The 26,254-nt window shown below is 41.7% G+C and overlaps 1 protein-coding gene across 2 annotated transcripts; it reads right to left on the bottom strand.

Moving 5' to 3' along the window:
* Window positions 1–335: 335 nt before the first annotated feature.
* mmp16b (matrix metallopeptidase 16b (membrane-inserted)) lies at window positions 336–24,521 on the bottom strand. 2 transcript variants are annotated; one of them, XM_085440376.1, is made up of 11 exons: window positions 24,041–24,521; window positions 22,277–22,425; window positions 21,999–22,013; window positions 21,550–21,666; window positions 20,158–20,462; window positions 17,813–17,974; window positions 10,226–10,443; window positions 9,999–10,137; window positions 7,367–7,517; window positions 4,599–4,714; window positions 336–4,230 (listed from the first exon to the last, which is right to left on the bottom strand). In XM_085440376.1, the coding sequence occupies exons 1-11, from the start codon at window positions 24,167–24,169 to the stop codon at window positions 3,869–3,871; spliced, it is 1,863 nt and encodes a 620-aa protein (XP_085296502.1). In that variant the 5' UTR covers window positions 24,170–24,521; the 3' UTR covers window positions 336–3,868. The 2 variants fall into 2 exon arrangements, with proteins under 2 accessions (XP_085296502.1, XP_085296503.1); XM_085440377.1 differs by lacking the exon at window positions 21,999–22,013.
* Between the last annotated feature and the right edge of the window lie 1,733 nt (window positions 24,522–26,254).

Consider the following 26,254-nt stretch of genomic DNA (forward strand, 5'->3'; position numbering starts at 1 on the left):
CTCTGAAAGAAAGCGGAGAGTCCCACACAAAAGGCTACATGTTGAGTAGGCTTCCTTATCCTGCATGTGCCATCGTCAGTGATTTAATAATAGCTTTAATAATGTGATTTTTTTAATCTTCTCAAAATCAAGGCCTAAAAGCTTGGAACATTGAGTCTTCTTGATTGCTTTTGTCACTGTTCATTTCAGACATGCTAAATGTATCTTGTGCAAAACTGAATCCCAGTTTCTTAAATAAATTATCTTTTAATGCTGCATATAAATGTGCCTTTGCATGCTGTCGCTGTAATGGAGAGACGGGTTATGTTTGTGTGAGAGCGTGATAACAGGACACGTTCATTATGCACTTGTTTTATTTACAACACACAGCATGTTCTTTATCCATGAAATGGATGGATTAAAAACAGAACTGCCTGAAGGAAACAGTATACAGTCTGGCTTATATATATATATATATACATATTATGCCAAATGTTTACTTCTTATACACTGTGCCTTGGAGTATATATGGCATGTACTGCATCTGGCTATCACATCTAGACTGCAGTGACTGCAGAATGCTCCTCGTCTCTTGCCTCTCTGGTGTAATGACTGCTGTCTAATCAGCCTCATCCACTTCCTTTAATGACACTCTAAATTAGCCCTAATGCTTAGCAGCATGTGTCAAGGCAGACCTTAAAAAAAGCACTCAGGAGTCTGGGGACAACCAAGGACATGTTGACGCGCTGTGACCTTCTGCTTTTCACATATCTAAAAAAAAGTCCAGCGGTTCGTTCACTTGATGCATGACAAAGTTCACTGAAGAGTTTTTAACCTTTAAACATTTGGTCTCCCTCTCAAAGACGGAAAACCATATGCCACATGAAATGGTTTGTTGCTTAGGCAGTAACAGAAGGACAAGGATTACTTAGTAGCTGTGAGACTAGAAAAAATATTGCATTTCACTCCCATTTTATTGACAATTTCTTGCCCTCAGTACAATGCAATGCGAGAGTTGAGGTTCTGAGCACACAGGAATAAATACGGCAATAAATACAGTACTGACCTGCCTCACTTCACACGCTCTGGCGCCACCAGATCCTCACCACAAACACACAAACTGATAAGACATCATACACGACACTGAGCCAAAGGCTTTTGCTTCAACTTGATCATGGATCGACAGGGACTGATGTGCACAGCGATTTAGCACTGCTTCGGGAAAGCAAAGCTGCTCCTGTCTTTACATTTTCTTTCATTACTGTTGACTGTTGCATGAAAACTAGAACAGCAAGGACAGAGAAGGAAGCTAGCCATTTTTACATGGATCATATAGCATGACTGCCAATGCTTTGAGCAGAAAAAATCCAAGTCTGACCAACCACTTCATCTAAATACCGAGGGAAAGACTGGTACGAGGATGACCCACGGGCAACGGCTATGAAAGAATGACATCTTAGTTTAAACACGGCATGCATTGCCCTTATTTAAGATTTAATTTGTATCTGTTACAAATTATGTATAATAAAGGTTTTAACCCATCAATCACAGCTCCATACATGTACCTTTCAGTAGATCATTCAAAGATAAGAACATTTTCAATCTAAAATTCCCTATCTGATATGTTATAAAATGGCATTGCCTCAATATCAGCGGAGGGTTATGTAAGATATCCTGTACAGTTGGTGCCGAGGACCATTTCAAGTAAAAGAGTAGCAAAAAGAACTGAAATCACATCATGAATGGAGATGGATCATCTGGCATACTCTGAGAAATGCTACGCCGCACAACCCCGTCGTTACATATATGGCAGACCGACATATTAATTAGGATCCAGGCTGTATTGCATTTATAACACATTATATGGTGACAGAAAAGCTTTTGCTCAGTTTGGCTCCATCTCACCTCGGAGAGAGCCTGTCTTTTTATGTTGTTTTGTTTTCCTAAATTCATAAGATTTATATATGTACTATGCATATATTAAATGACACATATTATACTGTATATGAGAAATATTTTAGATTAAATTTAGCTGTTTTTGTTTTTCAAATAATCCTGTTAATTCCATTTTTTATTAGTTCTATAAACTGGGATTAGTAAATTGTTAATGTAACATAGTGTTTGTATAGTGGTTAGTCAAGAGTTAGATTGCATAAAACAGCCTGAGTTTTAAAAACACAGACAAACCTGGTTAAGAGTTTTTTCAAATATCAAAAAAAGTTAGTGTCTTTATTTCTGCTTTTTAATTCCTCTGCATGTTTAGACATATTTTCTTGATTACAGCAGTGCTGTGCATCAAAACCTTGTTGCACAAAGTAGTGAGACGATGGAGCAATCTGGGCAACAGCACTGGCCACTGATACGTGTTGTGCTTGTGGTAAGTAGAGATTGTTTGCTTCTATTAAGAAATATGTTGTCTTCAAAAAAACAGGTGGATCAAGTTATTTTGTTCGATATGAAATATTATGTAAACTTACAAACCTTGTACCAAAAAAACATGGATTTGTAAAGCTTTTTAAAATATATGGATTAACGCTGTTTGGAGTACTGTTGTCCAAACCGGGCAGGTAAAAAGGATGCAGGTTGTTGGTTGTTCAATATAATAGTTCAATAATAGTACAGTACATCTATAATGTGGGTATCCACCCCTCTTTTCCCTCAAACATACACTGTAAAAAAAATAGTAGAAATGCAGTACAATGTACGGTTTTAAAATGAATTAATTTTCCATATTTATATTTTACTCATGGTTTGTTTTTTTAATGACCTTTCGATTTTACCACTTACCGTTCATGGAAACTTCTGTAAAACCAAAAACAACAACAACAACGAAAACAGGTAATGCACAATGTAAATTACCCGCACATTTGTGCCTTTTTGTTTGTTTGTTTGTTTTTTACAGTGTACAACAAACGCCCTCCTCTCTCATACCCTCAGGTGATGGAGTAAATGAAAGCTGATAGCCTACTTTCCACCAGGCACAGCTTAGCACACTTCAAGAACAATAAACCTCCTCAAATACTGCTTTAACGTCTGGGCAGTAAGGAATTCACTCAGCATCTTCAACTCTCTGGACCAGAGAAAAGGAGAAAGAGAGCAAAGGGAACTTTAAGCAATGTGTGGTTAAGGCAGTCTCATGAATATTGCAGAGAGGTTTTTTTGGCCCCTGTTTTGGAGATAGACTCCACAACAGTCTTGAATTCCTACCTCTAACGGCTGCGTCTTATCCCAACAGATTAGTGAGCAGACGGGTGGATATGAATAGACATGGCAAAAGAAAATCAGAGTATGGTCCACGAAGTTTGATCCACGCAGGGGAAAAAAAAAATCCCATCAAAAACAACACATCAAGCAGTAATCCTCTTTGGAAGAAAAAGGTCATATTTGGTTCGTGTGTGAATCCGCAGCACAATGAATAATCTTTTACAGGGGACCCTAAATTAAGGAAAGCACAGCTCAGGGCAATTTAATTAAGAAATGAAAGCAAAGTAGAAGCCTATATCTAATTTGTCCACTGAAGTTAGTGCTTGGGGCTTTTTAAGTGGCGTGCAGAGATGGGGATAGACAAAGGTCCCACGTACACAAGCTTAACTCTGTCTCACTTAATTGAGTTCATTCCAAGATACAGAAAAAGTCAAAGCTGATACATACATATTAGTTAGACATAGGTGTGGCTCCAGCACCGTCCTCGTTTGAGTTCTGCTGATCGTTTCACTTCTTTGCAGTTTGCATGTCACGAGTTCGAGCAGTTCTGAAATCTGCCTACATGGCAAACCTCATCTGCTGTACCCTTTACAGCGCTCCCAATTACTGTACTTAGGGCTTGGAGCAATAACTAGACCTTTATCAGAGGTTTACAACCCTTTCTATACAGTGCAGCGACAATCCCTCAGACCCACTCCTGCATGGAGCGTTTGCAGTACAGTATGTGGCGCTGCGTGCTCTTCCTCCTGAACTGGAAAACAGTGTAGAGGAGGACCATCATGCACAGCGCCAGAACGCAAGGGATAGCAATGGCCACCGCTTTCTCCGTACCTCCAGCGCTGTCTAGTTTGATAACAACGTCTGCATCACCGTTGTCATAGTGGCGCTCCTCTACCACCGTGGGGCTCCAGTCCCAATCGGGGTCGGCGGGTAGGCTGTCGCAGCCCATGAAGTCCCTCAGAATGGACCTCGGGTAGTTAGGCTCCACGCGAAGCAGCTGGTTGTTGAATTTCCAGTACTCCTTTCCTTTGTAAAAGTAGGTGAAACCTGGGGATTTAGGGATATAGGCAGTCTTTTAAAGACTTTTTGGGGATATTTTGAATTTGTTAAACAGTGTAGAGACAGCTGGAAAACAAAGTAATGGATTGCAAGATGCACCAAAGGTCTCCAGCTGGAATCAACATGTCTTATTCAGCTGCCCCCGCCGCCCACTCAAAACACATTACTTACTCTAAATGTATTTCACAGCTGGTTGCACTACTTTATAGTACTACATACTAGTCAAAAACAAACTGGATATTGCCACATAAACTTATCAACTTCCTGTTTTTGTGTTTGTTTTTATTACCTTTTACAGGCATCTGGTATCACATTGTTATTTCTTACAGATTTTACAGTCAGTAATGCAAACATACCGTTGGCCTTGTCCACAAAAGCCCCTTGTGGAGAGTCAGGGATGCCCTTCCAGATGGTGATGGGTTTTGGGTAACCCGGGTCCATGGTTCTCATATCCTCGTTGTACCTCCAGTATCTACAACAGGACAGGCAAATATATCAAAAAAGAGTCAATACAGAGGTTCAGGGACACCTGTTAGTTAGTGCAGTAGTCATAATAAGTATTAAAAAATGTTAGCACACTTGTGTTACCATCACTTAGTCACTTAAAATGGAAACAATAGATGTATTTGTCATTTTAACAACCCTGTAGCCTTGAACATCACAGGCATTAATATCATACAAGGAGTTAGGACTACTTTCCTCAAAACACACTTAAATATTTTTTAAAAAAATTGTCGCTAAGTTTTTCTTTTACTCGACAGCTCCCTTAATCGGGACTTCACAAAGGCGTTGGGTGGCAGTGATTTGTAAAGAACTGCTGGCCAGGACCTCAATAATGACATTGACGTTTTAGCTAATTGGAGATATTAATACTGATGGCGACAGATGTTTTGAAACACTCTTCACACATGAGCAGGGATCATGCACATACAAGCAGCCATCAGTGGATCAGTGGATAAGACATAATAATCAGACGCAGCATTAAAAGGAGAAGTTGGGATAACAGTGGGTTGCAAAAGCAGCTGACAGACAGGATTATGCTGAGCTTGACATCATGGCCTGCCTGAATTTATGCTACAGCTCTGTTTATTTGTGTAAGATATAAATTATGCAATATAGAACAAAACCACTTGGGAGACAAAGTCTATGTTTAGCTTGAGATAATCAGGACTCACCAACATGTCTGCAACACTGAAAATAGGTCTACTGCTCAGTAGGTCAACCAGTTCAACACAGAACAGGCCTTCATTTCAAGTTGATCTGCTTAAAAGTCGCACTAAGCCCAGAAAGCAATAACTGTAGTTCAGCATTTACCTTCAGGAAAACAAAGACATCATAGCCTGGGATGACGAGAGCACTGCACTGGATTTCTGCTTACTGTCACAAACTCATATCTATAACTTGCAATCAAATGTCGTTTTTTTCCATGTGACTATTTAACGATCAGCAACAGACTTCAAGTATTTCACATGACCACAGAAAGTGGTAAATCAATCATCCATGCTCTGTGTGTATCTGCCACATAGATCTGTTTCACTAGTAGCTGTGATTGATGTGCTTCTCATACACTCGTGCTCACGCACATAAATCTCGCTGCAAACTGTCATTTCTTTGAATTAGAACAAACACCTCCCTGTCATACACGCGGGGAGAGAGAGAGATAAAATCACGCTCAAGACAAAATGTCTTGTTTGTCAAAATGTGGCAACTTGTGGTTTGGGATGATAGTATCATGACAAAGCATTTTGTCAGCTCCCATCACAGCGTCCTATGACCTCTTAGGATATGATTTAACTTGACAGCTTAACATGTGAGTCACTCTGGCATAAACTCAAACTTTAGGACTTGCAACACACTCAGATAAACACCAGATTCTCATATTTGGTGTCTTGGAATGAATCCTTGGATTCAATTCAGTTCAAACTGCAGGTACCCAATTATACTCTGCATGAATCCATGCACAGGATAACATACAGTCCAGATGCAAAGCTTTTAAGATCAAAGAAGGTAGTAATCTCCATCGTTCCCAAATCAAAGAAATCTCAAATCCCCAGCGGTTCCTTGATCTGGCCAAACAGATCAAACTCAGTAATCTGCTAACTAAGAACCAAGTGGTTACTTTGAATCAAACCATTCCTCATGAGGGCCACCAGGCATTTGCCAAAAGGTACCTTAACAACTCCAGAGAAGCAACATTTTACAGACTGAAGACTGAAGTATATCACCATGATTCTAGGCTGGAAACCGCCCACTGAGCACCACCTCCACAAACCCATCTGCACAGTCAAACAGCGGTGGCAACCTGATGCTGTCAGGAGGCTTTTCAGCAACAGGGACTGGACACCTTTTCCAAAGTGGTCCAGCTTAGGCAAAAGCTCACGTCTTGAATTCTGGACCCAAAACAGCATTTCTGGAGAGACTAGAAAAATGGGAGCTCACTGACAATCCTGATCGAGCTTAAACTGTTCTGCCAAGATGGATGAGAGATAATGTTTTTAAAAGAGAAGATGTGCCAAGCTTGACGGACACTTGTAGGAGACTTCAGGCCATCAATGCTGCAAAAGGTGTCCAAACCAAGCATAGCCAAAAACCTTCCCCTTATATCGCAGTGGAGGAAGAGGAAAGCACAAAAGATGCTTTCTTTTGTCTTTAGGATCTGCTGCGTAACATAAAGGTTAAAACATTTAAATTGAATTCAACTTTATTTGTATAGTTGTGAATCACAACAACAGTCTTTATATTGTAAGGTAAAGACAATAATAGAAAAAGAAAACTCTAACAAACAGACGACCCCCTATGAGCAGGGACTTGGCAACAGCGGGAAGGAAAAACTCCCTTTAACAGGAATAAACCTCCAGCAGAACCAGGCTCAGGGAGGGACAGCCATCTGCTGTGAACGGCTTGGGGTGAGGGAAGGGAGACAGGACAAAAGGCACACTGTGGATGTGATGTAATCAATATATGAGTGTATAATAGATATATAATCTAATAATCATATGCTATCTATAATAGAATATGTTAAAAAACATTCTATCCTTCAAATGTCCCCATGGTGCATGGTGTTTTTACTCTGAGCAGTTTCAGTTCTGTCCAAATCTTTACACGACTAATAATCTACACAGACCTGTCTCCTTTGAAGAAGTAGGTTTTGGCGACATCCTCCCACCAGACAGCTGTCTCAATACTCTGTGTGGGCATGCTACTCCCGAACAGCGAGATGTCCTGAGGGTACGAAGGCTGGAGAGTTGTGTCCTTGAAGACCCAGAAACGGTTTCCTAAAATACACGGGCAAAGTTAGATTGCACTGGGACAAAGCAAATAACTAAATATGAGTTCAAAAAAAGCACCACGGGCTTTCAGCTCATTCAACTCTTTTGTGTTGTTGCTTTTCTTTCTTTTCATTGAGGCTTTTTTCCCCTGCTCATGTAATTTCAAGAGTCAGAAGATGTCACCTTGTTTTAAGAATATGTGTTCAGCAGGAAAATCTATGCAGTGTTATCTACAGTACAATACAATAAACAGCAAGCTGATGCTCTGAAGACAACTCTACTGAGACTTGTTGTGTTGAGCTTTATTGAAGCTATTGTTGCATTTAATTCAGTTTGATCATAAATGCCTCAGGCAGAGCAAAGAAGGGCTGCTGTGCAGTAAGTAGCTCGACGCTCACATGCACAAACCCACCAATACACACACACACAGTTAAGTCCCTATGAGTGAATAAATAAAGCATGAGGCACTCTGATCCCACAGAGTGACAGATGTCATGTTAATCTGCCTGGTGGACGGACGGCTCCACTGGACCTGCACTCGTTCTCCTACCAGACAGAAAGCAAAACAACCTCACTGTCGCCTGTTACAGTAAAAAAAAAGAAAGATATGTACTGTAAAGCTTGCCCTGCTCCCCAGATTTTCACATTCCTTTGTATTTTGTGCCTTAATGCTTTGTTTCAGTTCCTGTTTGCTCCCATTAGTATTCTGCTTATGCTTTATTTTCTGCAATCTCTCGTTCTGTCCTTTGTGTCCTTCTGTGTCAAGCTTAAGTCTTGTTGCGGTTTCTTGAGTAACTTCCTGTTTTATTTTGATAGTCTGTTGTCACTCATGTAGTGCTATTAGTTTTACCATGTTAACCCTCAGTGTGGTCCTAGTATAAATAGCTGTGTGTTTTAATTTGTGCTCTGTTGTGTTGCCTGTCACCTGCATGTCTGTTTCTCTATGCGTTTAGTTGTGGTTTGGACTCACTGGCCTTCATCTTGGATTAATCTTTGGACTAATAAACGTTTTCTCTGCGCTTTGAATATCAGGTCTTTACACACACATATACATACCAACACAACATGCCCTTTCCAGTGTTCTTGAAGTGATGGTATGCAATAAAATATTATTTTAATTAACCAGAATATGGAATTTCTGCAGAAATTGTGGTGGGATTGCTTATCCTGCCTAATTTGGTCTGTGGCTCGCTGCTAATAAAAAATTGGATGTAAACAGCTTGGCTACAAACACAGAAGGAAGATAGATGTTAACATTTAAAAGCCTAAAAACTTGAAAAAAATAGTTGGGTTGTATTTTTAAAATGTGGAAAGAGGTAGGCTGTTAGAGACTATTAGCATATTTGGACTTTTGTGCATGTGTGTGTGAGAAAGAGGCAAACAGGAGCAGCTTTACTAGTGTCTCTGAATTTCTCATTCTGTATGGGAGCACACCCATGGATTAACTCTCACCCAGGTGTGCTCTGGGATGCCTAAGAACTCATAAATGACTAAAAAATACTGGCATGTTTGTTTATCCCATGTTATATTCCCATAGTCAAAATCGCAGACATTATTAGATACACATATGTAGCCGGTGTGTACCCAGGATACTTAATAAAAGCACATTTTGTCCATTTTTTTATTGGTAGGAACATTTCTTTAGTTTAACTTTTAGTGGCAAACTGTTCGCTACATATATTGTAGTTAAGGATAAAGAAGATTTGTTGTATAAATTTGTGTTTTTTACACTAAAATGTTTTTTTTAGTAAAGCCTGGCAAATATGAATGCATTTCCTTGCCCCAAAAGCATATGTAATTTTAAACGTAGCATTGTTTTTACATTTATTGTCATATTGGAGCAATAGCTTCAATTTTGGCATGTGTGGATCAACCAATCAATCACACCTCTGGTGTCTCCAATAAACAGGAAATGGCACACGCGCACAAAAGCTGTCACTTCGTCTAATTTGCTTTCCTCTAAATAGGCTCAGTTCACGCTAAACTGTGGTAATTCTGGTAATTCTGGCCCTTTTGATTGCAAAGTATAATATGATTAGGTCCGCCACTGAAGCTATAATAAACAGCCATCGGTAGCGATGAGTGCAAAGGCTGATTCTGATTTTCTTACATTTTCTTAATTCTTCTTTTTATTGAAATTAATGACCTAATCATCTCAGAGAATATTTGATGTCTCGTTCTAAAATGGTAAAATTGCGAGAAATTTATTAGAGGTTGTTTGTGCAGTATCACACATTGCCCCCCTGCTCTTTATGGCTTAGTTTTTTCTTTACCTACCTTGACTAAAATACACCGTCATATTTACATTCATGTTTAGAAACCTACATTATTTTTTGGTCCTGCAGTCATTAGACTGTTTGGTGCCCTAATGCCATGAACAGATCATTTAGGACCAGTTAACGTAAAGGGGGTGTTAACTACCAGTAGCTGAACTACAGTCACACCCACACACACACACAAAAAATAAAGAGCGGTTGCTGTTATTACCTTTGAAAAAAACAAATTTCCCTTCGCTGTTTTCATACACGGCATCAATTTTGGGAGGTAAGCCATTCCAGAAGTAGCTTATCTGCATGGGGTAGCCAGGAACTACTGAATTGTCTCGTACCCTCCAGAACCACTGGTCCTGTAAAAACGGACAAGGTCAAATCATCACTGCTCTTTATCGCCACCGATGAAATCCCAGAATGCTCTGATGTGATGACCGATTTTACCTTGAACACAAAGAGCTCATTTCGGAGAATGGCCAGAGTGTTGAAGCCTCCATCACAGATGTTAGGTTTGGAGTTTGGGCTGGAGGGTTTGGCACTCAGTGGAGGCCGATGGGGTCTGGCATGGCGATCGTGTTTACGTGGGTCGGAAGGAGGGTGAAAGCGAGGAGGTGGGACTGTGGGTGGAGGCCGGGTGGGCTGTGGGGCTCTATCCGGTGGACCTAAAAAACCCAAAATAGAACGTATTTTATCTGTGTAGCTGCCGTCATAGGCAACTCTCGCATTTAAGTTCATTTTATTAGATATGTAAGGTTGAAACAATTAGTAGTTGAAATATTAAGAAATAAATCAATAGTAATTCATGTTTTGTTCATTGGATTTATATGTTTAAATGTGTTATTTTTACTAATTGTGCAATTAGATAGGAACCTTTTCTATAGTTCCGTCTGTTGTTGCTAAGAGGGTATTTTTGGCTGGCACACTCAGCAAGCTAATTGAGACGAGCCACGAGGTTTGCACGTCCACAGTAAGATAGTAAATAGTAAGATAAATAAAAGAGTGCCTTTTTTGGACCTCCCCACGATGTAAGGATTAAAGTTTTATTCCCTTTGAGTGAGGCCAATGAGGTAAATGTTTTCTTTTGTTTATTTTCGTTGTATGTAAATATGCTAGTGTTGCGTGATATTCTAGTGCAATTACCACAGTGTGAGGTGTAATGTGTATTTTATTGATTGTTTTGTTGGAATGTTTCGCCATATATAATGCTTAGGGGCTTTATTAAGAATATTCATTTAAGTTTGTATTTCTTTTTAGTTCTGACGGCATTGTATCGGCTGTGGTTGGACATCATTACAAGTTAAGGCATGTCGAAGAATCCTCCTGTCCGAAATAAATGTCAGTTAAAACACAAGGAACAAGTTGAGCTTTATTACGACTCGAGGGGAGTAACAGTCAGAACTCAGCCTGCTTCGTGCTGGAGGAGAGAGAAGGAGAAAGAGGTCTGCCGCAGCGGAGCCGAGCGGGAGCGGAGCTGAGCCGAGTGGGAGCGGAGCTGAGCCGAGCCGAGCCGACAGCGCGCCGGGTCACGTGATTAAGCTCGCGTCTCTCTCAAGCATCAAAGACGCTCAAACACACACACAGACATCTCATAAAGCAACCAGAGTCCAGCGGTGCAGCTTGGTTAAGCTACAAAGAAGTAACACGTTTATACAAGTTAAATGTGGAGAGTAGATTTCTTTAGCTCATCTTAAAGGGACTCTGTCAAGCAATGAAAGTGGAAGTGTGGTGGTTTGGAGTAAAAGTTTAAGCTCATGTTATTGTTGTTTATGCTAAGTAACTGTAATTAAGGTACGTTTAAGTTGATTATAAGGGTTTGCTTATTTTAAGACTGCATTAGATATTTAAAGGTCACATTATAGTATTTTGTTTGACATTGAAGGTTATTTTCTGTTTTACTACAAGTGAAGAGCAATTTACTATTTTGGTTTAAGAGTTTGTGACATATGTTTAAGTTGACTCTTTAAAGTAAAGCAATTTAAGGTCCTAGGTGCTTCATAAGGTGACTATTCACGTATTTAAGTTGACCTAGGTGACTTGAGTGTAGTACAATACCTTTGACTGTCTGTGACATGGAGCAAGAAGGCTGTGACACTGAAGCTGTGGAGCAGCAAGAAGCTTTTGAAGAGCAAGAAAGTTTGCCAGAACCATGCACAAGTAAAGCTACTAAAGAAGGAAGTTTGAGGAAAAGTCAAAGAGTTAAGAAGTTCACTGAAAGGGGCCAAGCACTACATGATGAAAAGGTGAACAAGCTTCAAGCTCGCTTCAAAGTCAGTTATGAAATGTGGAAAGTTGTTGCAAAACAAGGCAAAAAGGCACTTGAAGAACCTGTTAGTGCAAAACTTAAAGAGCTTATCGGCCGAGTTGAACATACCTCGGCAGAAGTGAAACAAGTTTATGATGAACTGCGCAATCATGAAACTCCTGATGCAGACACTCGCCGCAGAGTGGACACCTGTGATGCGGTTTCTCAAAAGATGATAAAGCTAGCTCAAGAAAAATTAGCAGCAGAAGAAGACGAAGAACTTTCTGAGAGATTGGTTCACTGGAGTGATATAGGATCAGCATTCAATTCTGCCGCCTCTCAAAGATCCAAAGGTTCGAATAGCAGGCAATCAAGAAGCTCAAGTAAGTTGTCTGTAAAGAGGCAAGAAGCAGCTGCAGAGCTTGCAGCTACTGAAGCAACTCTGAAGATTATGGAGGAATTGGAAAGTGAAAGAAAGGCACTTGAAATCCTTGAAGCAGAGAATGCTGAGAAACAGAAGGCCTTAGAGCAAAAGCGAAGAGAGCTTGAAAGGCTAGAAACAGTAAAGAGAATGAATGCTGCTAAAGCACGTTTGAAAGTGTACAATGACGAAGGAAGCTCAGATGAAGAAATATCAGACCTTCTGCACGAAAGGAGCAAACGGAGAAATGTCACAGCTAAACCGATGAATCAGTTTGCACATTCGCAACTTAATGCAAATGCAGAGCCGTTTGATATGCCACAAGCCAACTTAAGGTCACAACCAAGAGAAAGCAAACAGGAAGATAGTACCACAACATTGGCCCAAGCTCTAGCTGAGTCCATTCACATAAGTCGCCTACCAGTACCAGAACCTACAGTCTTCAACGGAGATCCTCTCAAGTACAAGGATTGGAAAATGTCGTTTCAAATGCTGATAGACAGAAAGAACATCCCAGTGAATGAAAAGATTTACTACCTTCACAAGTATGTTGGAGGACCGGCGAGAAAGGCTGTTGAGAGTTATTTTCTGTTGGGAACAGAGCGTGCTTATTACTCAGCATGGAACATTTTGGAGGAAAGATATGGAAGTTCATTTGTAATCACCAAAGCTTTCAGAGATAAGTTGACATCATGGCCAAGGATTGGGAACAAGGATAGCGTTGAACTTCGAGAATTTTCAGATTTTCTCAGAGGATGTGAAGCGGCCATGCTTCAGGTTAAAGGTCTTGAAGTTTTGAATGACTGCAATGAGAATCAGAGAATGCTAAGCAAGCTACCTGATTGGTTGTCAGCAAGATGGAATCGAAAGGTCATTGAAATTGAAGAACAAGATGGTTCTTTTCCAACATTTAGCCACTTTGTTGACTTCATTGCGAGAGAAGCCAAGATTGCGTGCAATCCAGTAACATCGCTTCATGCACTCAAAGCAGGTGACTCAGAGAAAATGAAATCTTTCAAGACAAGAAGTGTTGGAGCAAAGGTGCTAGTGAGTGCTGCAGAAGAGACGTCCAACACAAAAAAATGTGTGTTTTGTGAAAACTCAAATCATAGCATTCACACATGTAGGAAGTTTATGGACAAGGTCTTGAGTGAAAGAGTCAAATTTGTGCAAACTAAGGGACTGTGCTTTGGATGTCTAGGCTTTGGACACCAATCAAAGAAATGTGAAAGGAGAAAGATGTGTGACACATGTAAAGGGAAACACCCGACATGTTTGCATGAGGAACGAGACAAAACCTCAAAGAAAAGGAAAGAAAAGGAAAGTGACAAGGAACCACAAATGAAAGAGATGGAAGGCAATAAAGAGAGTAGAGAAACCAAACCCAAGGAAGCACCAAGTGAAGCAATATCAAACCGTGTGATTCAAAGTGACAGAAGTAATCTCACATCTACAATCATTCCAGTTTGGTTATCCACAACAAGCAATCCTGAACATGAGATTCTTCTCTATGCTCTTCTTGATAGCCAAAGTGACACGACATTCGTCTTGAAGGAAAAGGCAGATGCTCTGGATGCAGAGAAGGAATGTGTGCAGTTAAAGCTCTCGACAATGTCTTCTAAAGACACTTTAGTACCAAGTCAAAGGCTGTCTGGGTTACAGGTCAGAGGTTTCTCTTCTTCAAGGAGAATTCCTCTTCCTGTGACATACACAAGAGAGTTTATTCCTGCGAATTTGAGTCATATTCCCACACAAAGGACAGCAAGAGCGTGGCCACACTTAGAGCACCTGGCTGAAGAAATCGCTCCACTGATTGAATGTGACGTAGGCCTGCTCATTGGTTACAATTGTTCACAAGTGTTGGTACCCAGAGAAGTTGTGGCGGGAAAAGATAATGAACCTTTTGCCCAAAGAACAGACCTTGGCTGGACAATAGTTGGAGGAGCTAATCCATGTGTTGACTATGGGGATGCCATAGGATGTAGCCACAAGATCATTGTCAAGGAAGTGACACCCAATCAGTCAGCTGAGCAGTTGGTCAAAGAAGTGCAATACGTCTGTCGCACACAAGTCAAAGAGGTGGTCACATCTGCAGATGTAATTAAAGTGCTCGAGTCCGACTTCAATGAAAGAAAGGTGGAAGATTCACACTTCTCACAAGAAGATTTAAGGTTCATCTCCATAATGGAAGAAGGAGTGAAGATGAAAGCAGATGGACACTGTGAGTTACCTTTGCCATTTAAGGAAGACAGACCAAGTCTGGCAAACAACCGGAGCTGTGCAGAACACAGACTCAAAAATTTGAAGAGAAGATTTGAGAAGGACAAGCAATACCACAAAGACTACACAGAGTTCATGAGAGAGACTATAGAGCGTGGTGATGCAGAAAGAGTTCCCTCTGTAGACCTGGACAAAGGCCCTGCCTGGTACATTCCACACCATGGAGTGTATCATCCTCAAAAGCCTGGTAAAATAAGAGTGGTGTTTGATTGTTCAGCAAAGTACGGAGGGGTGTCCTTGAACGACTACCTGCTTACAGGGCCAGAGTTAACCAACTCTCTAGTGGGGGTCCTGTGCCGATTTCGGAAAGGTCCAGTTGCAGTGATGTGCGACATTGAGCGCATGTTTCATCAATTCAGAGTCAGAGAAGAAGATCAAAATTACTTTCGCTTCTTGTGGTGGGACAATGGAGACTTCAACTCTACTCCATCTGTCTATCGCATGCGCGTACACTTGTTTGGAGCTGCTTCTTCCCCTGCCTGTGCGAACTTTGGTCTCAAGTATATTGCTGCACAAGGTCAAGGCAAGTTCAGTGAAGCTACCATAAGATTCATTGAGCGAAATTTTTATGTGGACGATGGTCTTATCAGTTTCCACTCAGAAGAAGAGGCAATTTGTTTGGTGAAGGAAGCAAAGGAACTTTGCAGCACAGGAGGCTTGCGACTTCACAAGTTTGTTTCAAACAGTAAGCAAGTGCTTAATTCGCTACCGGAAGAAGATTGTGCAGAAACAGTAAGAAAGGACTTGTCACTGGGCGAGCAACAAATTGAAAGAGCCCTAGGTGTCAAATGGTGCATCGACTCGGATTATTTCCAGTTTCGAGTAGTTGTGAACGAGCAGCCACTTTCCAGAAGAGGAGTGTTGTCCACAGTAGCCTCTATTTACGATCCACTTGGCTTTGTGGCACCTTTTGTTCTACTTGGGAAGCAGATACTACAGCAAATGTGTCGAGAGAAAGCAGATTGGGACGAACCACTCACAAGCGATCTGAAGTCACGGTGGGAGTCCTGGTTGTTGGATCTAAAAAATCTAGCAGATGTCAAAATTGACAGATGTTACGTGCCAAAAGATTTTCAGACAGTTCAGAAGTACGAGCTTCACCATTTCTCAGACGCAAGTGTTTCAGGGTATGGTGTTTGTACGTACCTGAGAGCTGTCAGTGAAGCAGGACAAGTCCACTGCGCTCTTGTCTTTGCCAAGTCCAGAGTAGCACCCACGAAGGTTACTACGGTGCCACGATTGGAGCTGTCTGCAGCAGTTGTAGCAGTGCGGATTAGTGACATGCTCAAAGCAGAGTTGGAGCTAGAAGATGCTCAAGAATTCTTCTGGACAGATTCTCAAGTTGTCTTGGGATATATCAACAACGATGCGAGACGTTTCCATGTTTTCGTTGCAAATCGCATTCAGTGTATTAAGGAAAGCACTCAACCGATGCAATGGAAGTTTGTGGTATCAGATCTCAGTCCAGCAGACCTATCACCCCACATTTACTCAACGATCCTACTGGACCTCAGCCACTTACACCTAATCTTCTGTTGACCATGAAGTCGTCAGTAATACTGCCACCACCAGGAGACTTTGTAAAGGAAGATTTGTATCTTCGCAAAAGATGGCGTAGAGTCCAGTACTTGGCCAATGAATTTTGGCACAGATGGAAGAAAGAGTACTTATTGAGCCTACAACAAAGACAAAAGTGGCACAAAACAAACAGAAATGCAAAGATCAATGACATAGTGATCGTACAAGATGACCAAGCATCAAGAAACGACTGGAAGTTGGCCAAAGTTGTTGCCATACACCCGAGTGAAGATGGATGTATACGCAAAGTACAACTGTTAATGAGTGACTCATTGTTAGATGACCATGGAAAGAGACTGAGTAAACCAGTTCTACTTGACAGACCTATACACAAGACTGTGACACTATTAGAAGCAGATTAGTTTACATTTCATAAGTTCATAGGTGGAAATCACAAGTGATTTGGTGGGAGTGTAGCTGCCGTCATAGGCAACTCTCGCATTTAAGTTCATTTTATTAGATATGTAAGGTTGAAACAATTAGTAGTTGAAATATTAAGAAATAAATCAATAGTAATTCATGTTTTGTTCATTGGATTTATATGTTTAAATGTGTTATTTTTACTAATTGTGCAATTAGATAGGAACCTTTTCTATAGTTCCGTCTGTTGTTGCTAAGAGGGTATTTTTGGCTGGCACACTCAGCAAGCTAATTGAGACGAGCCACGAGGTTTGCACGTCCACAGTAAGATAGTAAATAGTAAGATAAATAAAAGAGTGCCTTTTTTGGACCTCCCCACGATGTAAGGATTAAAGTTTTATTCCCTTTGAGTGAGGCCAATGAGGTAAATGTTTTCTTTTGTTTATTTTCGTTGTATGTAAATATGCTAGTGTTGCGTGATATTCTAGTGCAATTACCACAGTGTGAGGTGTAATGTGTATTTTATTGATTGTTTTGTTGGAATGTTTCGCCATATATAATGCTTAGGGGCTTTATTAAGAATATTCATTTAAGTTTGTATTTCTTTTTAGTTCTGACGGCATTGTATCGGCTGTGGTTGGACATCATTACAAGTTAAGGCATGTCGAAGAATCCTCCTGTCCGAAATAAATGTCAGTTAAAACACAAGGAACAAGTTGAGCTTTATTACGACTCGAGGGGAGTAACAATCTGCATTCCTTTATATTCGTCTTTTTCAAAACTTTCATCAAGATTTAAGTCGGTGTCCAGTGAGTTTACAGCTTTTTGGCCATTGCGCCTTTTATTTTGGCACGGAAACTGTATCCTTTTTTTGGCTGAGCATTAGTGGACTCACGTTGTTTTGAAAGCATAGATTGGCTGCCCTCTTTAACAGCTGACAAATGCTGCTTACTGGCATCGAACCCAATATGACTGACGCAGCAGCATTTGAATAAGCAAGTGACTAAGCTTCAGCGCTTGTCTATTTATGTTGTTTTGCTATACAGCTTCAGTGAAGTGTTGGAACAAAACAAGACGTAAGAGTCTTGATTACGTGCTCTTTCAGACTTTCAGCTCGTGCTCTGAAGAGAAATTCACTTGGGAAAGTTACCGTAGATTTTCTGGATGCCCTGTAGGTCATCGTGAGGTAGTTTGAAGTCCTCAGTGTCCATGTACTGATAGAAAGGAGCCATGATAGCAGTGGGGTCATTGGAATGCTCCAGACCGAGGGCGTGGCCCAGCTCATGAACCGCAACCAAGAATAGGTCGTTACCTGGAGAGAGGAAGAGGATGGCATGAGTTAGAATCCAAAAGTTCAAAAACATAAAAAATAAAGAGAGATTACACATTATGATAAAACAGAACAGGCAAATATTAACAGTATTAACACTCATGATGGTATGATGACCCTGATTCTTGACCTTTTCAATTAAAATCTGTTTGCTCTTGAGTCCAGGTGAACCTGTAAACACAGGTCTCCATCCACAGCTATCACCAGTGCAAAAGCTTAACAAGTGAAAAGTACAGAGACACCCTGCAAACTAGATTCACAAAAAAGAAAAAAATACTGTGTGAAAAAAAGTTTTTATGATTACCTAGCATCAATATGTAACCTGCTCTGTGCAGACAAATCCAATAATTGTTTAACCATTTATCGAGCCCAAAATGCCAAACAAGTACTACTCACAGGATTTTAAATGTGAAAATTTGATTCTTTTTATTGTTTTGTTATTTAAAATCCTGCTTCTTTTGGATTACTGTTGATTAAAAATCACAAAGTATTTTCAAGGCTTTGCATTCTCCAGGTGCAGCTTTCACAGTTTTTCTTTTCTTTTCTTTCTTTCTTTTTTTTTTTTTTACAGACTAACCATTCAGTGCATAATAGTTAATTTATCAGCAGCGAAAATCATAATTACTCACTGCCATCTGCTCCAGTTGTACCTCCACTGAGCTAATGTGGTGCAAAAAGTTACAAGGAAAGCGAACTGGAGGTAAAATATGAAACAGGTGCACTTTTTCTCTTTTAGTACTTAAAGGAAGATAAGCCACATGAGAGCATCAGCAAGCGGGGAGGGACACACTCAGATTGCTGCCCAGGGCATCGGGCAAGAAGCGCTCATTTATTGCACCTGAACCCATATGAATGTTGGCGCAAACAAACATTGTGAGTCTACGTCCCATTGCATGCAAGCGCGCGCGCACACACGCACACAAATGGAAAAATAAAAATGTCACAGTTGGTACATATGGCCAGCGTTCAGCTCATAGTGTCAACCTGATTTAGAGAGAAGTACACCATTTAAGTACAGCTTGTGACTGAAGCTGTCCCCAGGAGATTGTTGCCCTTTACAACATGATATCCCCCTCTGCCAGGAGCGCTGCACAGACCAGCGACTGACCGTCACCCAGCAGCTAAAAGGTTACCCACCCCCACCACCATTTATCTAACACTACCAGCCTCTTCCACCTAACCCAAATTGTCCCATAAGGACTCCCAGGAGACAAGCCCGAGCTACCATTAGCGCACATGTCAACATGCAACATTTACAATTACACCGCTGTGAAAGCCCATTAAAGGCTGCAAAGCTTTCCAGACACATAAGCTGAGACGGGTGCTTTTCAAAATCAGCCCCAGCACTCCAAATGGATAACCATGGGATGCTGCACAAGGGTGAACGTGAATTCAACTCAGGAGCCTGAGACAGTTACCATTAGGGCATGAGAAGAAAGGGAGAGGAGCTGATGGGTGGCAAACAGGTTACCAGAACAAACACAAAGTGAACTGTAACCCCTCCCCTGCCTCCCCTCAACCCCAATAAACCGGATGGGATGGGAGAATGCAAGCACTTAGCATATGGATATTAGCAAAGTAGCCTAATATCATTAATATTAAATTATATAATGGTACAAATACCAGTGGGCTACATCAAATTCAATAAAACTGAATAAGCCAGCAACCACTATCTTAAAATAGTAGGGCCTTCTATCCTCTCGTGTGAAGAGCTTATTACACCACAAAAAAACATCAAAATCCTGACAGATGGAGTGATGCGTCTTTACAGAGCACGGGCGGATCAAAGACATCTCTGCATTCTTAGTTTTTTGGTTAAGCATCCCTCACACTCATGCCCTGTGATACCATCTCTGTCATATTGCCCTCCTGCCGAGCCATCTTTATTTAGATGGTTTTCCTTCAGTCAGTCCTCATTTACCTCTTTTTTTTTTTTTATTTCTCTGTGCTTTCCTCACATCTTCCATGCAGTTTTTGTTTATATACCTTCCTGCCAACATTCAGCATTTAAAACCCTTCTTTTTTTAATTATCTTAAAATCCCCCCTGCCCACCTCCCTCCCCATCCTTGCTGTAGCTTCTCCTTTCTTGTGCTTTGCTTGCTCCATTGTTGCCGGTCTTAGTCACCTTGTCTCATCCCTCACGCCAGCTTTCCCTTTCACTCACCATCATGGTTGGGGTTCCCAAGCGTCCAAGGCTCATCGGAGTCAAAGTGTGTATCTCCTCCTATGCCTGGGCCCGGAAAATAGGCGTGGGCGAGGAATCCTCCCTCCCCATCGAAGGGTGAGCTGTCACCGTGAAAACCAGAAGCGAAGATGATAGTGATGTCTACGTCACGCCTGCCAGTCTCCAGGGCGCTGTACGGAACGGCCTCGAAGCGTAGGGGAGTCACACCCTGCCACACGTCAAACGCCCGCCGGATGGCATCGTGAGTCTCACGGGCGCCCACCTTCGGGGTAACATTTTTTATGCTGCGGGAAACCGAACAAGCATACCAAGTGAAAAGATTGCTGAAGAGGTGGTCGAGGAACTCGCTCTAAAAATACTCTGCAAAGTCCGAGTTTAGATAAAGACACAAATCGCATATAATTCCAAACTTCAGGGAGGAAAATAAAACACATCCTGCTTCATTGTCCTGTTAATTTGTCTGATCACCCTCCCCCCCACACACACACTTTTCAGAATGAGAAGAAGATCCTTAAAAAAAGTTGCACTTGACAACTATTTCAAGCCCGGCAGCTTTTTACTGAACTTTTAACACAGCAGTCGTTATCAGTGTCTGGCAGGCAGAGAGGAATGGGAAATCTTCTCCTCGCTCCCCGTTCATTTTCACGAATAAAGTGCAGTCAGCAGCGGCAGCACTGGCTCAGCACTGATTGACATTCCATTAGGAGAGGTGGCTCATCAATTCAAATTCAGGCAAGAAGGGAGGATTTGAATAAATTGCCAGTGTTATCGTCTATTACTGCAGAAACCTGTCAATTTGCAGTTGTGCCAAAGACCCGTTTATCGGTTCTTCTCAGAACCTATTAAAAGCGTGGGCTTAATCGGGCCTGATAAGGTGAGTGTTTAAATATTTCTGCTGAGATTATGGATAATTTACACTGTGAATTTTCAAACAATTTAATATCGGGGAGCGAAAAGCCCCCATTTCATAAAACAAAACGGCTCGTTTTGTTTTATGAAAATGATCGAGCAAAACAAAAAACAGGAGAAAAAAAAGCAAAACAAAACAGCCTGATCTTGTTTTGTTTTTTTGTTTTTTTGGTTTCGCCACCAAGTTATTTATAACTGTGGAGCAAACATACTCGCAGCACACATGGGTACATTTATGTGTTAATTTATGTGTTTCTGGATGTGTGATTATCACTGTATTTTTGTGCGCGAGCCCCCCACACACACGTGACGTACTTGCTCGGTCTCTATGACAACACGGAGCATGTGATCCCAGGTGGTTAAAGAGGAGGAGATGAGAGACAGAGGAGAGCTGAGGAAATTAACACTAGCAGATCTGAATCCGTAACCTCCCTATGACAACATGCCTCAGCCGTCTGTCACCTGTAGGTTATGTGTGTTCGCTGCCACTTCTGTCCCGTCAGAGCGTATCTCCGCCTCCGTGACCTTGACGTGCTTCTGAATTTGTCCGGAACACCGCAGCGTGGCTTTTGCATCCAGCTTAAAAAGTGAGAAGAGAAGAGAAGAGAAGAGAAGAGAAGAGAAGAGAAGAGAAGAGAAGAGAAGAGAAGAGAAGAGAAGAGAAGAGAAGGTGACTTAAGTTTGCTGACTAAAAAACTTTGGATCTCAGTTTTGCGTCACAAGACAACAGGAATCATTGAAGTGAACTCAGCAGTTCTCTTCCTGACAGGTGCCAGAGAATCACAGAACCAAAATAAGGAATGCAGAACAGCGCTAAACTACTCCAAACTACAGCCCTTCATGTTTCTCATTCATACCCACATCACAACTACAAAACAAACACAATACATAGGCAAAACTTTAATTCTCACCTCAGGGTGATATCACTGCATCATCATGCAAAATGAGAAGAGGGAGAAGCGTTAAAACCTTCAACTGAGGTTGTGTGAGGTGAGGTGACGCGAGGTGAAACAAACATCTCTGTCTCTTTACTAATTCTTTGCAATACTGATAGTCCGTCCTTCTGCATTTTAAATGAACGAGTGGAGCATAATGCATTAACATGACATTAATGGCCTAGTGGAAGTGCATGTGCTGCTCAGCTGTTTGTGTTTGCGCAAGTACGTCCACCACACATGTATACACTCACTCCTTGGTTTTCTCATCCAGTGTCCCTGTGACATTGAGCCCGTAGACACGCTGCATGGCAGCAAGAGCTGAGTGCATGGTTTGGGCCGATCGCAGGACAGACATGCCTGGTTCTGTGCGGGGAAGGTAGCCATACCTCTGTAGCCATCCCTGCAAGGGGTGAAGAAGGAGAAAGATTTGAGCCATCATATTTTGTTTTGGTTTAAGACCAAAGCTCAGATCTGAGAGAGGAAAACAGGAAAGATTACACTACAGTGTTGCACATTTTGCAAGTTTGGGAATATTACAAAAGGCATATGATTCACCACACAACACACATATCCACCAAACTCTTGTAATGTATACAATACATTAAAAGTGGGAGTATAATAATAATATGAAAGTGCATCATTCATTGTGCATCTCACAAGAGACAGTGACTAACCTTTGGCTACAGTACTACTGAATATTAAATAAAATAACAGAATGAGCTGCAGCAGTGTTTTATTTAACATCACAGTATGCCTGAGAGTATCAAAAGCTAATTTTGAGAAAAACACACATATACAATAATTTATAGTCAGTTATTTAGTTAAATTGTCTATCAAGCACATTTTTTTGGGTTTAAAGGGTTGCTTGTGTGGACAGCACTGCTAAAACAAAAGCAGCTGAATCCCTGCTGCTGACCTTAGTCAGTGTTCGTGTCTTGCGGCTCTCGGTCAGTGTTCATGAGCAGGACTGTGGCCCTGCCTCCTCCTGCCCTAAAAAGCCAGAGTGTGATTTGATGCAAACAAGTGAGGTGAAGCTGAGAATCATTCAGGGGCACCGGCAGGTTCAGTCCTGAAAGTGAGCTTGGCACCCACACTATCCACAGCTGTCCACACACCAACCAGGTGCCTCCCTATCACCACACAGCCAATGAGATATGTTCCAGCTAGCTAATCTGACTAACTGTCTCCTCTGCCCATCCCTCCCTTCTGCCTCTGTCCCTTACTCAGCTTTGCTAAACGCCTTTTTTTATCCCTCTTATTTTTCCCGGTTTCTCCCGTGGTGTGTTTCCTGTATGAGTTGTGTTTGTTCAAAGGCACAGATTTCAGAGAGATATCAGGCAAGATTTCATTGAGCCATTAAATTGAATAATGGTGTGTGTGTGTTACTGTCAGCTTCAGCATTTAATTTCTTCCGAGTGGTGGGAGGGGAGCCTGTGGTGAGGATGGAAATGACATCAATTAATAAGGTAGAAAAAAGAAGCAAATCCTATTATGCAACTTGTGTCATTAGATGTTTTATCTCCTCCAACACTGTGATGCTGCCAGAGCACATCTCACTTCATGATGACCTGTCAAAAAAGTAGCTTCTCTAGCAATACAACAGACGCGCTGAGGCATTTTTGGGTTCATTGTACTTTAAATAGACGGATCTCAGTGCATTCATATGTGCACATTTTGGATCAGTGGGCTGGATCACCTCACTTCATGAACCGCAATGTAATAACCTGAAATGAGCATCCTTCTGTTTCATTGCACCCAACAAATGAGGGGTATTTTTTTCCAGTGCGTGAGCTGTCCTGACAGGCTTGGAATGTCTCCATGTTATGCTTTATCGCATGTGCCCACGGATAGCGTGGGTAACTCAACATACATGTTCTGTTCTGTTTTTGTTTTGTTTGTTTTTTTGTTTTTTCCACGCTGAGGCAGACGATGTGGAGGAGAGAGCACGGTCATTTATGATTCTCAGAGTCGGGGGGAGGTGGTGGTGGTAGGGGGTAGGAGGCCATTTATCTTACCTCAACGCTGAACTGATGATCCCCCTCTCCGGACACGGCACACGAAATCCAAAGCAAAAGATGCAAGCAGAATGCTGCCGCGTAAAAACAATCCGATGGTTTTCTTTTACTGGAGGATACTAAGGTCATAATGACCCGTTTTTCCCAAGTGTTTATTAGAAGAAGCCGCCCGTCTGCTTTGTGTCAAATGAAAACCATCGGGCGAGCTGTCAAGACAGATTCAGATGAAAAAAACGGACCCCGCGTTTTTCTTTCTTTCTTCTTAAATATAATCCCGATGGTGTGATGTTCCGATGTCAAGCAGAGATAACTCGGCGTGTCAGACCCGCTGCCCTCGCCATTCTTATTTACATCGGGGGCTACATCTATCCAGCAGCATCAATGGCCATGTACAGTATCCAGCCTGCGCAAGATAGGCTCCCTCCCGACTCGACGCCTGCGCTTTGATTTCTCACACAGCGCAGCGCTGCTTGGCAGCATCATAAGAGCTGCCCTACAGAGTGCATACGAGATAAAAACGCAATTTCTCAGCACTGCCTGCACATCTGACGTTTACATTGCAAAGGCGACGGCTCTGTGCAGTTTGAAGCGCACACGTAGCCGTATGTTTTGATCTTAAATGCCGAAAAACAAAGGCCGCAAAGCCAGATTTTAAACTGTGTGGCTTGCATTTTCGCTCTGATAAAGCAGGTAACTGCCTTTATGCGCTAGACAAACTGCTAAATAGTCCCGTGCCACGAATAACCATCAAATACAGTGTATCAGGACAGATGCTGATCAATTGCATGATCGTTTATCTTTAAATGTTGGTCCTGCACTTATCCCACTATGTGCCCTCAATCTTGAGGACCCAGAATAGAAGACCTGATCGACATTTTTAGCTCAAACGGCACCAAAAACCTGCCTGAAGCATAACGAGCCACCAGATGGCAGCATTTCGTTGAAGAAAGCGCCACTAGCTGCTTTTTTTTTTTTTTGCCAGGACACTGAAGACAGGACAAACTGAGACAGGAATCCACCCCATATAAACTAATGAGGCGAGAAATTAATCCGACATTCATTTGATATGGCACACAGAAAGGCCCTAGGCCTGTGGGAAGGAGTGCAGTAGGAGCTCATGACAAAAATCAAATCAGACTTTAGAGTTTTTTAAAAATATTATTTTATTATTACCATCATTATTAATGTTTGCACACAGTTTGCACCCAGGAGGGAGGCAGGTGTGATTTATTTGCCAGCAGACATGAAAAATAATTCAGGGACTGAATAAAAAGATCGTATGGAGACATCAGGGAAAGCTGAGTGGCCTAGTTAACGTTTAAGCCTCCCAGCGTGTCCTATCCTGCACTCTTCTGTCTGACCTATGGACAATTTCAAAAGGAATTCTTGTTTTTCAAAGTGTCTGAATCTGATGTTCAAGTGGAAAGAATGAGGCTACCTGCAGAGAAATGTGAGCTGATTAAATCTACGCTGCATTTCTGATCTGTCACTTGCACAATACAAGGTTGGATTAAATATCACCTGCATTGTGCATTGCTGCAGCCAGTCAATCACTCACGAATGACTCAAAGTTTCCTGTAGTCACGCACACTGAATGACAGATTTGAAGAAATATGATGGCATGGGCACGGAAGCGATCAGTGTCACCAGATTTAGGAAAGTAACCCTCTACCCAGCTGTGATGCTGAGAAATGAAAGCCTATTAAGGAGCACACACATAAGTGAAAATGTCATCTTAGATTCTAACCATTTATTATGACTATTATGCATATTTAGATGTTTATAAGAGTAAATGGTAAATGGCTTGTATTTGTATAGCGCTTTACTAGTCCCTAAGGACCCCAAAGCGCTTTACACAACCAGTCATCCACCCATTCACACACTGGTGATGGCAAGCTACATTGTAGCCACAGCCACCCTGGGGCGCACTGGCGAGGCTGCCAGACACTGGCGCCACCGGGCCCTCTGACCACCACCAGTAGGCAACGGGTAAAGTGTCTTGCCCAAGGACACAACGACCGAGACTGTCTAAGCCGGGGCTCGAACCGGCAACCTTCCGATTACAAGGCGAACTTGTAATTGGAAGGCTCAACTCTTGAGCCACTCTTGAGCCATGAGTAAGACTAAATATACTCAAAACATCAAAAATGAACATATTCTTAGTGAATCTGATCTTTTAATCATAAAAGACTCCATGTCAGACTGTCAGACTCC

The sequence above is a fragment of the Copadichromis virginalis genome, linkage group LG18, assembly GCF_057382275.1.
Source record: "Copadichromis virginalis isolate Kocher_CV1m ecotype Utaka linkage group LG18, C_Virginalis_male_GT1.1, whole genome shotgun sequence".
Classification (NCBI taxonomy): domain Eukaryota; kingdom Metazoa; phylum Chordata; class Actinopteri; order Cichliformes; family Cichlidae; genus Copadichromis; species Copadichromis virginalis.